This window comes from Spea bombifrons, chromosome 5 (assembly GCF_027358695.1).
Source record: "Spea bombifrons isolate aSpeBom1 chromosome 5, aSpeBom1.2.pri, whole genome shotgun sequence".
Classification (NCBI taxonomy): Eukaryota; Metazoa; Chordata; class Amphibia; order Anura; family Pelobatidae; genus Spea; species Spea bombifrons.
The window spans coordinates 51135560-51156624 of record NC_071091.1 but is presented as its reverse complement, the minus strand read 5'-3'; the positions used below and the strand labels follow the sequence as shown (position 1 = coordinate 51156624).

Genomic DNA, 21065 nt, shown 5'->3' with positions numbered 1-21065 from the left:
CTCAAGTACAGAACAGGTAAAAGGTGCATGGGAGGACGTCAGCATTGTAAGGTGATCAAACAATAAAGCATGTCTAGCTGTGGTATGCATCTAATAATATTCAATAGACTTACTTACCTTGGGTACACATATGGTCTGGACAAACAATTTCAGGTTCTATAAAAAACAAATTACATTTTAGATATGTGCGTCATATGTTATTCCAGACCTTCTGAACCCTGTAATGTACTGGTAATTACATATAGCTTTATTTGGTAAGCTATCTGGACCAATGAAAATAGTAATTTTAAAAAAACACTCTACAGGCTAGGACTAAAGTCATGTAATTCATCAATTTTAACGATCAACTATTAATGGTCTAACTAATTATCATAAAGTAATAATCATATGTTTCAGCTTTTTTGCAAAGCATTAGTCTGAGAACCACAGTCTTCCCTGAAATGAAGGGGAAAAAATAAATAAATACAAATAAAAAACCAAAAAACAAAATCAGGTTAATTTTCAGATACACGTAAATAACCAGACACCACCATACCTGGACAAAGCACAGCCTCAATGGTTTCCAGGAATTCTTCTGCTGCCAGCTCAGCATACACACTTAGATTCTTCACCCTACTCCGTACATTGCAGGCTATTGCCTCCAGATCGTTTTTCTCAGCATTGCTGTTAAACATGTCCCCTACTCCTATGGCGTACACTTCCGCACCTTTACATAGCGCTTCCAACTTGTCTATATCCTTGGGATCATAACGTCCATCTGTGATTACGATGGCAACCACTTTGCTCACCATCCTTTGACTTGGGCGTATTAATTGTTCATAGGTGTATTTCAGCGCTGAAGGTGTCCATGTGCCGCCGGCCAGCCACTCCATTGACTTCACCTTATTTATGAAAGATGCCTTGCAGGTTATACTAGGGTCATCCAATCTGATTGCTTGGATGTTACCTTGATGGCTATACTGAACAACACCAAAACGAGAACCTGTACAGGAGATTTGCAACATTGATTAAGATACAAAACGACAAAAAATGTTTTTTGTTTTAGACTTTATCTCTAACAACTAATGAAATGCTACTGTATAACCGTAACCGATTCCCTTCTGTGAGCACAGCATTTTATATGTGCTGGTTAACGGTGCGTAAAATGTATGTATGTCCTTGAAAAAATGGCTGAATGTAGCAACAATAATTCTGACTGTTATGCACTAATTATTAACCCTTTGTTTTGAGAGGATATCCAGAACTAATGCCCACTGGGTAGAACAGGATTTGCATGTTCTTGACCATACATACCGTATTTTCATGCTATCACTTACAGCCGATTAATGGGGCATACCCGACAATCATTCTACCAACCACTGATAGCCCTGATTTTGTTATGTGATTCATCATATCACGTTAATTAATTGATTACCCACAAATGAGAAAAATAGTTATTTTCTAACAGAGGAGTTTGACTCTGTACACCCCTGTTTTGGAATCGTTTTTTTAAGAAACATTTGCATAGTACTTCTTACACTCAAGTACTGAGGTGTTCTGCTTTTGTAGAGCTAAGGTATTTATTAACAAGCAGTGTGGAAAGTTTAATTAAAACACAGCTACTTGTTAAAAAGTCATCCCCTTAAGTTATAAAGCAAATTAAAACATTTTACTTTATTTGCTTGCTAGTGTCGCAGCCTCTGAAGTTACAGTTATTAGTATGCAGCGACAGAGTTTGATGACACTTTAATTGCTTGCAAAAGTATTTAAACGGCAATGGTATTGAATATATACTGCATTTGCTATGGTATAACTAGCTAAGCATACAGGTAAGCCACAGGCATTTTGATTATTTTTTATAGAAGTCAAGAAACGTTGCGACAATGATTATTGATATAACTTGTAGGCAGTCCTCTGATACTGCAAATCTTTGGGGGTCATAGTTTGGAATCATTTGTCATATAGATACACAATAAGTGCACAGTAGGTTTTTTTTTTGTTTGGGGAAAAAAAGTCAAGTTACCTGTAAAATCAGAGGAGTTTTTGGCCATGTTTCCGATCCGGTTAGCAATATTGATTACAACATTTTTTGCAAGGCTGAAGTTTGTTTTGCCAACACTTTCAGAGCTGTCAATCACAAATATCACATCAACTGGCTTACACGACCTGTAACAGTCTGAATAGAATGCAAAAGAAAATGTGAGGATATGCTATGAAATCAGTTTAGATCAATGTATATATGCTTTTAGCGCAGCGTGCGTACAAAAAGCACCAAATCAAATATATAGTTTGAGCTACAACTACCATATAGGAAGTGTGTGACAAATACCTGTATATTATAATGTTGGTATACTTAACTTACCATGTATGTCCAATGTATTGCAAGTACACATATAAAAATGTACCTGTGGTGATACCCCTTAAATCTGTTCCTGAGCGAAGGAACAATACATCTTTTTGATACTTATGGCATTTATGTATTAAAGAAATGTATGCAAATCCAAGTCCCCAGTGTGAAACAGTGATCATCCTCAGTCTTAAAACCTTGTTTAGCAGTTCCTGATTAGTTTCTCACAGCATCGTGGATGAATTTTGGCTAATTCCTCCACCCAGGACTGAATTAACTCAGTTTGAGAAAGCTACTACTTCCCCAAACCTTTTCCAATTAGTCAATAGTGGTTTGATGGAGGCATGAAGCCACCAGAGAGATGACTGTGTAACCCCTTCCAGATACATCAACAACAGAGGTGTTCAGGAATGTATTTTGAACGTGGCATGATGTGGCTTTGGGAACTTGTGTGCTGCCAACTACAACCTGGTAGCAAAGGGCAAAGTCAGATTTACTGTATTTTGGACAGGACTGGTCCTTATCAGGTTTGATTATTTACCAAGCTCTAAAAGCTACTGATCCCAATAATCCTTTCCATTTAGGCTTTAGGCCAGAGTTTGCTAGGCAGGAAATTACTTTTTTGAAATACCTAACCTTTGCATGTTTGATTATTTCAACCCACAAAAGTGATCTGTCCAAAATGTGCAAAATATACAACAATTCTGCAAATCAGATATTGGACAAAAAGTTTTTCACACTGTCACACAAATGCATTCCTTAGTCTGTTATTCCTTCTTTTTTAGATTTGCAGTTGCAGCAATAATATTTGTGTATAACCTTGTACATCTGCTTTTGTAAAGCACTGAAAAACATTATGCACTCGACCTTCCTGTTGCCAGCCTCATCATCTATTTACAATGTCAGGAAAATACATGATTGTCTTCTATGGAGGCTCTGACTCATTGTTTTATAATAGGAAAAGGTGACTGGAAAATATTTCACTTCAAATGCTTTTTATAGCCACCATTTTTATCATACACTAGAGAAGGTTTGATTCAGTACATTATATCGTAGTTTTCTTTCTAAACAATTATCAAAGTCAGATTGCTTGTTTTATGTCTTCAAGTAGGTGCTAAAGTTGCTAAGTTCCATTAGGTATTTGTATAAAGCAGACAAGTACATACAGTTGATATAAAAAGTCTACACCCCCTGTTATAATGCCAGGTTCTTGTGATGTTAAAGAATGAGACAAAGATAAATCATGTCAGAACTTTTTCCACCTTTAATGTGACCTATAACATGAACAATTGTAGAAGTTGGCCTTTGAGGAATCAAGGAGTATTCCTGGCAGAATGACAGTATATGGAGTATATTGCGGTATTAATTGTATATATTCTGGAGTTATGTCCATACATATTTTAATATAATTATAAATGGCAAAATCAGAATATTCACTTATGTCAGGAGAGTTGTGGTTCCATCTCCCTCATTTGACTATTCATTACAAAAAGGTCAATGCTGGCATGTTCCGCCAGCTGGAAGTTTTTGAATTGTGTGGTAGGCCTGAAGCCTGTAATCAAGTGATTATGAGGTGTATACCTATAGGAACTTGCTTTTCACTGAGACACCAGATTGAGCATGGCTGTATGATAAGGCCCTAACACCCAACAAGACATTGATTTTAAACTATAACCTCAATTAATTTAAGTATTGCCCAAATTATGTTATATTATGTTTTTATGTGTATGTAATGGTAGGCACCTAGTCCATAACATCTTGTGGTGCATATATTTAGAAATGGCCCAAATGTGCATTATAAGATATACAGTATGTAGACATCAAATTTCAGGTCAGATTTGTACGTGCTATAAAGAATATAGTACTGCATAACACTGCTTGTAAAATATGTCATTACTACAAAATAATTGTCTGCTGCAAACAAATGACTTAACTTTTGTAAATGTAAACCCAAGGTACTCACCGCAGCATCCACATATCTCTTCAACGTAGCTTAAAATTTCGCATTCCTGTTTAAACAAATGTTATAGCATCAGTTTAGAATGACCAAATTAATGTACAATGGAAAGTAAGCATTAACAGATTGCCCATTATAAAGTTACCGTGATGCCTGGGTCGCCACGATTTCCGGGTGGACCCTGAAAATACATACCGAAATATAAGCTCATCATTAATAAAATAAACTGCTGATCACCCCAAAGAATAAAAAATACGGTAATAGTATGGTACAGAAAAATTGGTATTAACAAAAAAGTGAGTATGAGTGTGTAAGTTTCTGGGTTTCCACATCTACACACAATTTGTCTTGCCCTTTCACAAAACTGCTTTGCCAGAAGAGTAAGAGATCCATGTAGCATACCCTGGGAAGTATGCTAATCATGGCAGGACGGGTTAGACATACAGAGGGATGAGGCTAGTCTCGTTTGGTGGGAAAGAGTACTGCAGGTGGGCAGACTTGGGGTGTACTCCCATTTATCAACTAAGATTCCCTAAGCTTCATTAGGAAAACCTAGACAATCCCCTGGTATACAAATGTCACCAGTGTGAAAAGGATTCAGTGTTATTTTTTTCATTATATATATATATATTAAATGAATTACAGATTACAAAATAAACAAAACCATAACAGTAACATGGGTATGCGTGCTCTCTAGTCTAAGTGTGAGCACTGAATTGAACCATGACATCTTAATATAAAGCTGCCTTCCCATGCTTTTTTACAGTCTATCAAAGCCATATGTTATTAAGTACATTCATTCTATTTATATAATTACATTGTATTGCTCTTTAAAAATAACCAGATGATCTTAACTGGTCAACTATAAACATATGTACAGTCTTGGAAAAATATTATTAAGTTTTAACTGCAAACAGAAAAAGATAGAAGCCAAGCAGAAAATGATACTAGTCAGGGTTAAACCCACCCGCTATTAGGCATATAGAAAATCCAAATCTTTTGTGCTATATTCTATTCATCTGTTCAACACAGCCAAGTGGTCTAGTTGAAATATCCAGCCCTTCATATATGCATAAGATTACAAAACACCAGAAATAATGCAATATTACTTATCTGGAAATAAGTAATGTTCACACCTATTGGATCTCCAATCTATCTAATCTAATCTATGTACGGTAATTCCCTCTATTCCAGCTATAGTTTACATTTTACTGTATAGGTTCCGATAGAGAGAATGCCTACCGTTAGATCAGGACATAAGTGGAACTCCATGCTGCATAAAATGATTTCCACAGCAATACAAATTACAGTAATTACAGCAGGAATCCACTCTCATAGATATCAAAAGGAAAATAATCAGTGAATTATAAGAAACTGTATGGCATGTACACATAAGCTAAAAGGCAATATACATATAAATGATTGATAATGCATTAGATTTTAAAGTTAATACTTACTGGAGAGCCCGATATGCCAGTAGGACCCCTCTCTCCTGGTTGTCCATTAGGCCCATATTCACCCTAGTTTAAATAGTTGTGCAGTTAAATATAATAATATGTATACAACTATTTTCAGAAAACTCTATTTCTTAATGGTGAACATATGTTTAACCATGGCAGGATTTAAATTCAAGGAATAAAGACCAGAACCTCAAGTTAAGAACTTGAGGGTCTTTGCCTGTACAAGAAAATGTCTAGATTAAAGTGATGATTGGGTAAAATTATGCTTTACAAGCAGATTTAATTTTTCACCAAACCTCTTGACAATTTTCAATCGTAGAAAACAGGTCCTAGACTCCTAGTTTAAAAATGATGCTCCACAAAATAACACTTGAGTTTTCCATTAAATGACTACCATGCTCCTCGGGCATTCGTTGGATAGGTTTAAAGCCTATATGTCTTTGCACATCACTTCTAACATGGCATCACATCTTATTGCCATGGTTCACCGTTTACACACTAGTTGGCAAAGTGAGCAATGTATACAACACAAGACACAACACTTTTTTCTAAATTTTTAAGCAGTTGTAAGATTATGTATTTTAGATCTGCAATATGTACAGCATCCTAGACATTTTAACGGAACTGTGCACATGAGAATCCCTCCCGCTAATTAAAAAGAATTTATGAAAAATGTCACTGCTTTACACCTCCTCCTACAAATTCCCCTGTGTTGCAAAGTGGATGGACAGTATGCTCTTGGTTGTCTACTGTAATACATATAAGTGATGTCAGAGAAGTTAAATAACCCCTAAACAACTGTATGGTGACACAACTGTCAAAAGCTAAATTTATTCATGAGCACAGGCAGATTATTGATTATCTGTACTTCTAACGTATTATAGGTTTTTTGGTTGCCAGAAAACAACAAAACTTTGAGAAAAATACAATATTTCAAAAATATTTACTGGGTTTCCTTTTGATCCTTTTGGCCCCTGCTCTCCTTTCTCTCCAAAGTATCCTCTTGCACCCTGGTTAAATAGAGAACATATTACCAAAACAAAATCTATGTTTTCCTGGACAACACTGTCAGAAAGTGTAGCCACAGTTCATTTCATGCTTAGTCTGGGAATGTCTTTGTCTGACTCACTCTCTTAATTATACACATTTCCTCCACAACAGTAAGATAGATATAGCTTTAGTTCAAGAATACGTGTTATCTCGCATTTGAGAATAACGTTTTGATTTTCTTCATGGTTATATGTTTGCCAATGATGCAAATTAATGGCTTTAAATTATATATGTATATATATAAAAAAATATTATATATATATATATACACACACACACACACACACAAACACTTGCACCATTAGAAACAGCAGAAATAATTATGTAATGCAATATTTGTTACCAGGAACACATTTGGAACACATAAAGCAGGCACTGATATTTTGTTGCCATAGTAATAGGAAACGCTTCTTGTATATTAAAGTTTTTTTGAACAAACGTGCCATTTAAAGTTGAAAAGGGCTTGTTCACACTGTCAGAAGAAAAGTACAGGTTTCAAAATATAAACTAAACAATGAACAAGATTAATTTTGTATTACCGTATTCGCCCGAATAGGTGAGGCCTCTATTCGGGTTTAGCACAGGGATGCGCAATTCGTATCGCCCGACGCCCGGGACAAGCAGTTGTGCGGGTGCGGGGCAGGTGTTTTTCTTCTTTTTCATTTACCCCTGCTGTGGGTAAGCAGCAGGGTTGGGATCCAGATCCCCTGCAGCGCTGCAGGGAAGCTGGATCCTTCTCTCCAGCAGCCGGTGGAGGTCTGAGCGATTTCTAGGGGGCATAAAGCATATCGGGGGGGGGGGCTGGCATATCTGGGGAGCAGAGGGGAATATCTATAAGTAAAATGCATTATGAATTAAGGGGGGGGGGGTGTGGGCCTTAAAATGACTGCTGTTTTTTATAATAATTCCTGTTTATATATAACCTATGTTGACTAACTGCATAATAGATGCCAAAAATGTTAAAATACATGTATACATGTAAAATACTGTTTTACTATTACACTAATGTGTATTTTTTCTTAAAAAAAATGTTTCTTTAAAATAATCGAGCCAATACGGTATATCATTTTAATATTGAATTCTAAATCATAGATATATATTTTTAAAAAACAGAGGAAGTCAGTAGGATTATGTAAAGAGGACTGATGATCCAACAATATTTGAAAACATTTTTTTCTTGGCTTTATTTCTTGAAATTTAGAATCTCTTTCTCGCATAGCATGCTACTTAGATTTCACTACTCTGCATTGCTTCGACTGTGAATGGTAAATTCCAGAATTATTGAAATACATTAATATCACATTTGCTATATTAATAAAATATAATAATAAAAAAACAACAATTTCTATTGCTTTGTCTATGATAAGTTTCTTACTGGAAAACCAGGAAGTCCTACATCGCCTCTGTCACCCTAGATGCAGATATAGGGAAACAAAACAGATCAGATTTTCATTTATGTAACAGAAAAACAAGAATAATACAAATTTATTCATGGAAAGCCATAAAAAAGAAATAAAAAATGGGATTCTGCGTTTACATCTTGAAGCCTAAACTAATTGACTACCGGACTGGTTTATGTACCATCTGTAGCTTTGTATATTTTACCAAATATGTATTCATGTATGTATACCTTCACATTCTTACTTATATCCTGTCAGTACTAGGGCCAGACTTGCCTACCAGGATACTGGGAAATTTCCCACTGGCCACCAGCCTTGGGGCCGGTCTTCAGCCTTTCCAGCTTTTCCCTTGCGAAGTCGGGAATGAGGCAGAGTCTCATAACGTGATCTTATATGACCCCGCTGTGAAAGAGCGGTTGCAGCTAAAAGCCAGGTCAGAATATATGTATGTTACAGTGAATGTGTATGTGTAAGAGTGTGCTAGCAATGGTTATGCATAAGCGTGTCTTAGCATGCGTGTGTATGTATTAGTGTGTCTGTTAGCATGAGGGGCATGTGTTAGCATGAGTGTGTTTGCATAAGTGTTTGTGTAAGCATGAATGTGAAAGTGTGTTAGCATGAGTGTGTATGTGTGTTAGAGGGAATGTCTGTATGCATGGATGTGTATGTGTAAATGTGTTAGCATTCGTATATATGTGTACATGTGTGTTAGCATGACTGTGTGTATACTATGAGTAGGCATGTGTGCGTAGGTATGCATTACTGAAAGAGAGCTGTGTAAATATGTGTGCCATATGTGGTGTAGTATGAGATGATAATGGTAGGGAATGGAGATGATGGTATGAATATGGGGAATAACGATTGTGGTGGGGGGATGGGAATTAATTATAATGTGGGTGGATACGATGATGGTCAGGGGAAGCTGTACACTTACACATACATACATACAATTGTGCTGGGCGGGTTAAATTACCTTAGATTAAATATGTTTGTATTTGTCCCTCTTGATATATTAGACAGGTTTTAGGTAGTTATTAGGACATATAGAGACAGGGTGCAGATAGTGACTAGGTATAAAGGAAGAGACCACACGTGATTGTTGGACAGGAGTCGGCACCTGAGGTTAAAGGATCTGTAGCTGCAACTCTGCAGGTCTAATTAGCAAATATTAGGGATACAATACAGATTTAGGTTAGGGAGGGACCATATGTTGTTTTTGTCTGATTAATATGTATGAATTTATTTGTATCTTATTCAATGTTATAATTTAACAGATTTTAACTATAGCACCATACACTTACACATACATACACACCCATCCAACCACCCACCCACTCACTCACTATAACACTATGTACATACGCACACAGGCACAATTAAATATATATATATACACTCACTCTCTCTGATCATCCATGCAGCTCACACACTTCCGCCTTCTATCAACCTCGCTCTTACGTTTTTAGCTTTTTTCAGGAGAGCTACAGGCTTACTTTTGCTGTTTATTATCTTCTGTGAAAGTGAATTCTTGGTTTTAAATAACTTTGTTTTTAGCAATTTATTTAAAAAACTTTCAAAATTGTTAATTTCATACTTAAAGGCTACATAGGTGCTCTCCCAATATGTCATGGGACACAGTAATAATAGGAACTATGTGTTTTTATATGTGTCCGATTATTATTATCTTTAATTTATATAGCGCCAACAATCTACGCAACGCTTAATACAATACATATATTCAAGGGGTATGACAAGACGGGAATTGACAGACTAAGACAAACCAATATATTAGGTGGAGAGAGCCCTGCTCGCAAGTTTAAAATCTTGTGTTTATGAATAATATACTTTAAACATGCATGGTTTATTTCTATTCTAAACAACCAAATATTGGGGCTGTGACACCACATACGTGCCATGTGCACAATAATGACGCCATGAAATATGGGACTGGTATTCAATTATTTCCTGGGCTGTGTTTTTTTTATTATTATTATTCCCAGTCCAGGCCTGGCCATTATAAACCTACTTTGGAAGCCACTTTACTTATTTGCATATACTGCAGAGAATTAGAAGAAATATTTCCTTTTTTCATAATCACAGCTATTTCAAAGCTGAAGCTAGTCCAACTTTGAATAGGCCAGCAATGTGTTGCTCATAAACCCACTGGCACTGATAGGCTGTTAATGTGTTTAGCATTTCCATCGAGCCAGATAAATTAGAAATATCCTGTTCATTGTTGTGACATAGTCAAACTGCTATAAAATATTATCTGTTACTCTATGCCTAATATTGCAGTACTTTGGCGCTATGCAGTAATGCAGTTTGTTATGTTTTGTTTTTACAAAGTGATGTGCCAAATTAGGCAAAATATTACAATGTTCAGATTGAAGCAGATGATGAATACCCAGTTTTAAAGTTTTGGCTGTAACATATACAATACTGGATCGGGGACACACTACACACCAAATATTTTAACTAGTTATCCCACTCTTTGTACTATAGAAATGAGCTTTATCTTGCATATAATAATGGAAAGCATAACCCGGGAGGTAGACTTGTAATGTGGTCATAGGTGAACCTCATATATTACTTGAATATGGAAAACATTAATCTGATGGTTAAGTTTAGCAGAACTGGATCAACAGGCAAATACAAAACATGATAAGGGTAAGAGATGGCTATGGGATCAAACTATGTTTTCAGACGTCCCTCCATTCACTTGTTTTCTAACAAAGGGGAGAACCTGGTTGTGGCATCCCCCACCAGATCTGTGCACTAGGCAGACAACTAGGATACTTAGTGGGACCATCCAGGATCTGTGCTGGGTAATTTTACCATTGGGCAATTCAAGGCAAGTGATTTAAAAATCTAATCATTTTCTGGGTTGTAGGCTTATTCCTGAATATGAAATAAAGTTACAGAAATGTACCCAGTTTTAGTTAAAGGAGAGCAGAAGGAGCTGGTAGTTGTAAGTCAATGGTCAGGGGCAACCTGTTTCCATTTTTCATACTTATAATAATAATTAATGTTAGTATGTGTTCTAGAAAAGTAGTGTCCAGATCACCAGCACTATACTCCCAACATTTCAGGTGTTCAGGGATGTGCCTACAGATTTATTTTCTTACAATATTGCATGGCACAGGAATACTTAATATGAACTTCCTTGCATAGTCAACAAAACATAGTCAACATTGTACAATCTATAATAACCCCCCCCCAAAGAAATAGCAACACTTTACCTGAATACCTCTAGAGCCAGGATAGTTATTGCCAGGTTTTCCAATGTCTCCCTAGAAACAAAAAGTAAAATGAAAAGTTTGCAGCCTGTAGGCATCTGGATTTTACAGCCTCTTCCAAATTCTTGTAAAATGTTTTCTTTTCTGACATATCATTGTAATCATAAAACTTTAACAAATGGTTTTACAGCTTCATATTGTTAGTATTACTTTATAACAGTAGAGGTTACACTATACACTATATGACTAAATGTATGTGAATACCTAACCATCACATCTATATGAGCTGTTTTGTACATCCCATTCCAAAACCATGGCCATTAATATGGAGTCAGCACCCCTTTTTGGCTATAACAGCATTTACTCTTCCGGGAAGGCTTTCCAGGAGATTTTGGAGTGTGTCAAGGCTCCGTGCAGGCCACTAGAGTCCCTCCACACCAAACCTGTCAAACCATGTTTTTATGGACCTTACTTTGCGCACTGTGGCACAGTCATGCAGGAAAAGAAAAATGGCCTTCCCCAAACTGATACCACAAAGTCGGAAGCATACAATTGTCTAAAATGTATTGTATGCTGCAGCATTAACAATAAACTTCACTAGAAATGAAAAGGCCTACTGTAAACCCTGAAAAATAGCCCAGACCATTATCCCTCCTCCACCACAGTAGGCACTATGTATTCCAGTAGGTACAGTTTTCCTGGCATCTGCCAAACTCAGATTCATCCGTCAGTAGTATATAGTAAAGGGTGATTCATGGGAACACGTTTCCACTGCTCCAGAGTCCAGTAGTGGTGTGCTTTATACCACTTCAGCATTGCGCATAGTGATCTTTGGCTTGTTAGAGAACTGAAAACCCATTTCTTGAAGCTCCTGATGCACAGCAACTGTGCTGATGATGCTTCCAGAGGAAGTTTGGAACTCTATAGTGAGTGATTCTACAGTGATTCTGCACTTCAGCATTAGGCAGACCTGCTCTGTGAGTGCGAATGGAATACCACTTTGTGGCTGAGCTGTTGCTCATTGATGCTTCCGCTTCAAAATAATAGCAATTACAGTGGACCAAGGCAGATCTAGCAGGACAGAAATTCCATGAACTGACTTGTGGCTGGCATCGTATGACATGCTCTTTAGTACGATCATTTCTATTGCCAATGTTTGTGTATGGAGATCACATGCCCATGTGTTTGATTTTATACATACAACAATGGGTGTGGCTGCAACAAATAAATTCAATCATTAGGAGGGGTGTCCACGTACTTTGATGGACCAATTCAGTGCCCCGAGCCAACCTCTGCAGGTGCCACCACTTCATATCATAAACTTAATTAAGTTTAATTGCACAAAACTATTATATGATTACAGGGTTCATTTGGTTCTAATAATGCATAAGGGTATATGACACAGCACCTTCAAAGCAGGATGATAAGAGACTATAGTTAATAATAAAATGTTTGATTTGGTTTTCTTTTATACATACTGGAGATCCAGGCAGTCCAGTATCTCCTCTGTCTCCAATATTTCCAGCATCACCTGGGCTTCCCTTTAACATAAGAATGAATTCTAATTAATATCAGAATAACAAATCAACATATACACATCATACTACATAAATTGATTGAAAGGTTCTTCTGTTCTTCCATTTCTATATACTGAAAAATAAACCACATTGATTTATACTTCTTTTTTTTTATATATGTTCTAATTCTGTCTTCCCTTCTCAGTCTCCAATGCTTTTCTGTGAAATCTTTAATCATCCTATTTTCCATTTAACAGTTTTACTCTGTTTTTCATGTAATCTTTCTGTCTTGCAACATTCTGTTTTTCGACCAAACATCTATCTTAGCACTGTGAATTTATCATGGTGGCCCGTTCACGGGGATGCTGGCAACGGTGTTCTTAAAGAATTCACAGCATGACTATGTGTAGGAAACCTACATACACAGCCAGTCAGAGGCTATTTCAGGGTCACAGGGCCTATTAGGTAGCCATTGACAGTAAGAGATTAACCCAGAGGCTGATTAACTTTGTTTACTGGTGGTTATAGAAAATAATTAAACTGGAAGAAGATATAGAGGTCTATGGGGTGGTGTGATGAGGTATGAGATAATGTTAGGATTTTGTATGAGATGGTAAGGCATGGGGAATTCAAATGAAGGAAAATATAACTTTTGAAATTAATTTAAAGAAAAATTGTGACCTATGTCACTGCAAATTGCCACAAGCAACCTATTTGCATTCACGTTTTTTTATCCTTCATCTCTTTTAATTCCCCAACATTAAGTTGTAAAACAAGCTAATTAAAATATATGATTTGTCAATCCAAAACATCAAAAAATAATAAAAAAAAACAATTCAGATGATATACCTCTTCTCCTATAGGACCAATCTCTCCAGGGGGTCCTCGTGGGCCAGGAAAGCCAGGGGCTCCCTATGCCAGGGTACAAAAAAACAGATCAATGACATATCACATTACTTTTGCAGATACTCTGGACACTATATAGGCTAAATGACTGTTGCCTGCTACCATATTTTTGGTTTCTAGGTACTGACTAAAACAGACACCAATAACACATTTAGGAGATTACTAGTGACTATTTTAGACATTAACATATGCATTATATTTCTAAGCAAAGACAATGAGGTGTACTTAATAAAGACAGAAAACAGGAGACATTTTAACTCCAATATCACTATAGATTACCAAAGAAAACCCCCCAGTGTCATTCTTCAAGAGTGTCTGCATGGGCCACTTCAGCCCTTCTTAAAGAATAATCTCACTGGGGTTTACTTTATTGTGATCAGTAGTGTAACTACAGTGCGACCACTTATTCCTGTCTTCTCGTATCAGTTCAAAAATTGTTTAGAAAGGGCTCTTCTGACCTGGACCGCTTTCGAAACTATTTTGATCCGGCACAGGGAAACAGGAATGTATTGGGGTCACATGACCCACGGTGAAACCGAGGCTGATTATTGTGTGTGAGCAGCTGGAGAGAATACCGCAGGAGTGCAAAGAGATAAGTGGGGGCGGGTGTATGCATATTTGTATGTATGTATGTCTGTATGTATGTGAGCATGGATGTCTATGTATAAGTGTGTGTGAGCATGAATGTGTACTTGTGTGTGAGCATAGATGTGTAATTATGTGTAAATGTGTGTGTAATTGTTTGTGTGCGCATGGATGTGTACTTGTGTGTGTGAGCATGGATGTCTAATTGTATGTGTGAGCATGGATGTGTACTTGTGTGTGTGAGCATGCATGTGTAATTGTGTGTGAATATGGATGTGTAATTGTGTGAGTATGGATGTGTAGATGTTTGTAAGCATGTATGTGTAAGTGGGGTGAGATTGAGTGTATGTTAGAATGAATGTGTATGTGCGTGTGTGTTAGTGAGTATGAGTAAGTGTGTGTAAGTGTGTTTACATATGTGTGCCAGAGTGTATGTTGGAAGGGGAGGCAAGGTGTAAGGAAGGCACAGACAAGCTGTTTTGGGCAAATATGGCACATATATAAGCGGTTTGAGGGCACTGATAAGCTGGGGCAAAGATGACACAAATAGGCTGTGCCTTTTAGAAGCTGCTTGGGGCAAAGGCACTCACAAGCTGTTTGGGGCAAACATGGCGCTCACAAGCTAGTTAGAACAAAGGTGGCACTGTGGTGCATGTTGCTTGTTGAAGTGGTTAGGCCCCTGACTGTGATGTAAGAGATTTGAGAACTTCAACTCTCCAGTCTTTCTTTAGTGAATAGATCCCAATATAATGTTTTCATTATTTTTAGTTAAACTACAAATTAGACAGTAAACACCTTGGTCCAATTGCCATGTCAGAGAAGAAGTATTATTATTATTTTAATCACATTTCTACAGAGAAGTGAAAGCCCAAACTCTTCTTTAAAAAAGGACACATGTAAATCTCCTATAGTTTCAGAATTTAAAATATTTGTACATTGTGCTTACAGTTGGAAAGCAGTACATGTATATCTGTGAAAGTTGTAAGTTTATCCTATATGCACATTTTTATATTTATCCTTTCTAAAAACAAGGCATATTCTAGTTGTTTAGTCCTAGTTTGGCAACTGGTTAAATACGTATAAATAGCTTATGTTTATGTAGAGGTTTGGTTTTGTCAGAAGAAGTGTATCTTCTTGTGGTTATGCAGCTGAGTGTATACTTACTGCTCTGCCTTTATTGCCTATTTCACCAGGTGGTCCTCTTTCGCCTTCTGTTCCTAATTCTCCCTTTTTAATGAAATGGTAACATATAAATATAGCCATTAAAATAGCAAAGATACACTGTACATACATAGAATTTCAGATCTTGAAACCTTACTAAATGTACGAGCGGCATGCTTTGTATATGCAAAAATTCACATAAAGGATAGTCACCTGTTGTCCCTTAATTCCAATACGGCCACGTGGACCAGGAAGACCGTTATCTCCATGAATACCCTGAAATGTAACAGTTACAATAAAATGTGCTGTGATAAAGCAAGCATTTAATTATAATACAGGCAAACTATGTTAGAGACAAGGAATTTGCTAGAATATATAAAATGAAACACGAGTGTGGATATTTTCTGTTTTTGAAATCAGTCAGAGCCAAATATGCAACATAATTTGATACATAGGCAAAATATTTGTAATGCTAACAAAATAAACTATCCAATGTTATTTCCTTATTTCAAAATGAATATGTACAATACACGTGATAAGAAGTTAGCAATCAGATTGATTGTCATATTACTGGTAGTTGAACAACTGTAACCATTTGACCAATGGTGTTAATAATAGCTGTCTATTGTATGGGCCATACAAATCTTTTTGGCCATCTGCGTAATAAGACAGCCACAGTCTAAGAACAAAAAGAGCCATGGGTTACGACATAACTTAGCAACTATGACCAAAAGCCTTTGTTATTAGCCCTTACATAGCGTTGCTTTTAGAATTAACAGGATTTATTACAGTAGAGCAGCCCTTTAGTTTAATCACTAGAAGGTGTAGCTCCATGTGTCTACCTTATACCTTTCTTTAAGATCCGATCATGATCCAAATTACTCTGTTCTCATCTCTTACCCTCAAGTCTGCCTTTAAGCATGGGCAAGCAAGGCACACTTAGGAGGGTCCTGTAAAGCTCCGGCTTACTGCCCTCCGGGTCTCTCTCCAGAGACCTCAAGCATGAGTCCCACTTGCCCCTTTGCAAATTCTGCCTCTGATGTCCCTGCTTCATAGAAGCTCAGAATGTTTGATGAATATAAGTGCATCGCAGTGTTTTTCAGCTCTAAAAGGCTCAACACACAATGTACATATACTGTATTTGAAAATAATTTATAAATTAAATTGTATAAATAAATTACTTTAGTTTCAATGGTTTACTTGGTTGAATAAAGTCACATAAAAAGGCTTCAGTGGAGTATTGCTGGTAGCCACACCTCTAACCATACCCCTTCAAACAAAAGTGTCTCTCTTTGGCTAGTTGATGGGAGATATGTAGTCCTTTACCATTTAGAAAGTTACATTTTTTTCTATTGGATGGATTGGTGTATATGCCAGCTGTAGTGCACAAAGTTTCTTGTATTCTTGACTAGTGTTCTGCCCTTAGTTATAGTTTACATTTGATTGCTTTAATGCTGAGTATCGCTTTTTTAATTGTGTTTCTTTTATATGAAAATGCATAAAAGGGATTCCTCAGACTCCTCTGTGAAGCATTATGCATGTTTCTCTGCACCAAGCTCCTACCCTTCTTAGGAGATACATTCTCCAGCTGAGATTCTGCACACACCAAGTACTTGTCTATGACCAACTCCAATGCTAACTTGTGCAAGATTTTCAAGGGGGTCTAACAAGAACTACTGTATTTCCTAAAGGTATATTCATATGCATTAATTTATGTGGGCAAATATGATTGAAGGGCAGGCCTGGACTGGCAAGTGCCTGGGGGGCTGCTGGCCGTTGCAGTCTGGCCCTGATGAAGGGTGAATGTGCATTGTTGATAGGAACCCCTTTTAAAACATGGTACTGTTTGATAAGTTGTGTCAAAGTCTTCAATAAATGTATCACCTCCTTGATTTCTGTATTCTCACTTCTTACAAACAATATTCTTTTGCTGTGTTAGAATCATTTCAACCCCAGCTGCATGTGGAAATAGTTTGTTTCAGTATCCTGAGAAAATAATGTGCTTATTCCCAAAGGTAATATTTATTATGAGAACTTGACTGCACACAACAGCTGATAATAAAGATGAGTAGGGCTATTTTCCACAGGAAAGTTAAGTTATGCAGCCTCGTCAGTAGAAAAATAAATACAATTATCTGGTTTGTTATGGAGGTTTAAAGCTCAGTTTTAGAGATCTACTGTACATTATGGCAACATTTTTATAAGAGGCGTGTAAAAGGGGAGTGCGAGAAATGACTGTGAAAAATGACAAATTTAATCTGCAGTAATTCAAAACATGTACAGTCCAAAATAATAGTTCCCCTATAACTTTATTTGCAATATATATATATATATATATATATAAACATAATTGTGCCATCTCCTTCGTTATGACGGTAACAGTTAAAATATGCAAATATATTGCATATAGTGTATAAGTATTTGTCTGCATACATCTTGTCAGTGGAATGCAATGTGAAATGTTTTAGAATGATAAACACGTCTCATATTGCCATATTTTTCAGCACATCTCTTGTCTAACAAGGTTTGGTCCATGTTACTGGGACTGGAACTCTGTATTAACTGTGCACTACATGTATATTTGGTTGTGTATATATATATATATATATCTACCTACCGGTATATATATACTGTATAAACACACATATTTATTCATATATTTCACCTTAACAAAAGTAGTGGTCTGCAGTTACACAGCCCCATACGCACCAAACTGCGATGCACTGTGTGTTCTGACACCTGCCTATCAGAACCAGCATTAACATTTCAGCAATTTGAGCCACAATAGCCTGTCTTTTGGATTAGACCACGTGGGCCAGCCTTTGCCCCCCACTTGCATCAGTGAACCACCTTAACCAAAGATCTGCTTGGCTGTTTGCCCCTTTCCCAAAAAGGGTTAATCATAGCTACCCTATCTAACAAAAATAATAAAACAAAATGAAAACGTACTTGATCACCAAGAACACCTGGAGGGCCTGTTTTCCCCTAAAGACAGAAAATAGTTTTAGTATATATCAAATTACAATGCGTAACAAAATAAATTATGGTAATTCAATTTCAAATTTATTGTTCTGTTGTATCTAGAAAACACAACTATATTGAAATGAAGTGAATATTAAGTTAGCTTGTTAAGTAATTATTGGTCAGATCAGTTGTTCCAACTTGTTTAGTACAGCTTATTTTTTCTAGATTTTTAGAAGTTTAGGAGTGGCCCATACAGCCACAAAAGCATCAGAACGGAAGACACCTATCCGAGTAGGATAAAAAAATGTTGAGCAAACGAAAACACATATGAAGAATCGTGTAGGTTATGTCTCCTGTTAGTTGCAATACTATTTCAATAATCAAGCCCATTGAGATGTTTACTACCTGTTCTACAATACAATACCATCATTGCCATTAAGCACAGCTTATATAAACAAAAAGCAGATAAAATCTTAACTAGAAGAATTATCACATGAATAGAAAACATGGCTACTTTCAGCCGTAACTTTTATGCATTTCAATGGCTCTCACTACTTCAGCACAGTTCACATGTTGCCAGTATAACGAGGTCCATAGAGCTTTCACCGTTTGTCATAATTAAACATCACTCTAGCACATTTAGAACATTTTTCTTTTAAATGTACATATCTTGTATAAATGTACATTTTTCTTTTAAATGTACATATCTTGTATAAATGTACTTCATATTCACCTTCAAGCCTTTTATTCCTGGAAGCCCGATATTACCCCTGTATCCTGGAGGCCCCTAAAGAAGACATTTTTTTTAATAAATGTATTGCTTTGAATACTACAGACACAATACAGTACATAGTGAAGAGTTTAGACTCAAAAGTGCCGACCAACATAAAAAAAAACATAAAATACATTTTGAAAATTCTAGATGACAGACCAGCTCGAGATGTTATCAATTGATTTATAGATGTGCCTTCCAAATGCATTAACTATGCCACTAAGATATTTGTGATAGAGTAAGATATTCTAAGGTAAATAAGACTGGCAATGACTAATAATGTAGATTGTCATGCGTGTAAGACGGGCCCCACACAACACACCAGACCCCGTATTTACCAAAACATTTATGTCATTCCACAATACACCCGAAGGTATAATCAAGTGACCTCATTGTGGTAAAATCACTGGAAACACATCCAAGAAGTATGTATATGTATATCTAGAGCCATATATTTGTGTTTTTTTGTGGAACTGCACTCATTCCACTAATGGGCCATCAAAATAATACAATAGTATATCTACAGATTTTTGTAACTATTTGCTTCGCAATTGGGTGTACTATAACATCAAGATGTGAGGTGCTACTTACTTTTAGTCACAGTTAGAGAAACCATGGGCAAGGGATAGAGGGTTTGGCTAATATGTGTATGGGTCAGAGACTGGTGAATGAAAGGAAGGACTATAATGAAAAAGTATAATAGCATCAGGTAGACCTGAAGGTTATAGAATAGAAATATTTTTTAATATACAGTATTTTGTAATTCTTTAGCAAGTCCATACAAATGACATGTAAATGTGTTTTATTGCTGGGCAGTCTTCTGGAGAGAAGTCATCTATACTGGGGTACAATCAGGGAACCAGTAATGGCACATGGTATAAACATAATGATTTCATTGCTATGAGAAAAAGTAGTAATTTTCAAGAAGATAGGCACTTTGTTCACAATTGTTATAAACTGAAGTATTACAATGAATTACCAGAGATGCTAAATTGCATATTTGCAGTCAGGGGCTATAAGATATGAGGAGTTTCGTAATCATAATGTTATTATTAATGTTCACAATATTATCAATAAAATAATATTTTACTTAACACCATGGGCCTAGGAGGATCAACTATAGGGAAACCTAATCCTCTCACTCTAAAAAAATGTTAGCCCTCATATGGACTGTAGGAAGTACATATGTAAAGAATTGATGGTTGGAATCAAGTTTCCTGCCCAGGGCACGGTTGCATCTTAATCAAGAATTGAAAGTGGTATTATTTCCTGAACTGTTCACTCCAGTTACAAAAGCCCTTAATATTACCTTGTCACCTTCATCTCCCTTTATTCCCGGTGCGCCAGAAAGCCCTTGCCTTCCAGGAAAACCCTATAAATAAATCAATAAATAAAATATTGCACAGCCATGATCTTTTACTTTCAATGAATCTGTGAATTTTTGCATCTTAGTTCCAAACAAAATTATTTCTGAACAAAGGTTATAGAGAATCACATTAAAAAAAAAAAAAAAAAAATCAGACGTGACAAAAGATAAAATCTTAAATTACCTTTAATACAATAATCTACAAGCCATTTTGTAGTATTATAGACTCAGGTTTATGATAGTACATAAATCTAACCAAGTGTATGTTCAAAGATTTATGGCCTTTTTTTATAAGTGTATAAGGAGCAATTAAATTAGAATTTGCTGCAAAAGTCAACTATTGCAAATAAAGCAAGCCAGATGTG

At 36.4% G+C, this 21065-nt stretch overlaps 1 protein-coding gene across 1 annotated transcript in view; it reads right to left on the bottom strand.

Moving 5' to 3' along the window:
* The window catches only part of LOC128496916 (collagen alpha-2(VI) chain-like), a 31299-nt gene that overhangs the window by 1720 nt on the left and 8514 nt on the right, over nucleotides 1-21065 (bottom strand). Inside the window, exons 12-27 of the mRNA XM_053466745.1 lie at nucleotides 20644-20706; nucleotides 19296-19349; nucleotides 18548-18583; nucleotides 15812-15874; nucleotides 15602-15664; nucleotides 13796-13858; nucleotides 12908-12970; nucleotides 11433-11483; nucleotides 8169-8204; nucleotides 6691-6753; nucleotides 5741-5803; nucleotides 4429-4464; nucleotides 4290-4335; nucleotides 2003-2155; nucleotides 536-982; nucleotides 118-156 (exon numbers count right to left, since the gene is read on the bottom strand). Coding sequence (XP_053322720.1) covers nucleotides 118-156; nucleotides 536-982; nucleotides 2003-2155; nucleotides 4290-4335; nucleotides 4429-4464; nucleotides 5741-5803; nucleotides 6691-6753; nucleotides 8169-8204; nucleotides 11433-11483; nucleotides 12908-12970; nucleotides 13796-13858; nucleotides 15602-15664; nucleotides 15812-15874; nucleotides 18548-18583; nucleotides 19296-19349; nucleotides 20644-20706 — 1339 coding nt within the window. The remainder of the gene's footprint in view (nucleotides 1-117; nucleotides 157-535; nucleotides 983-2002; nucleotides 2156-4289; nucleotides 4336-4428; nucleotides 4465-5740; nucleotides 5804-6690; nucleotides 6754-8168; nucleotides 8205-11432; nucleotides 11484-12907; nucleotides 12971-13795; nucleotides 13859-15601; nucleotides 15665-15811; nucleotides 15875-18547; nucleotides 18584-19295; nucleotides 19350-20643; nucleotides 20707-21065) is intronic.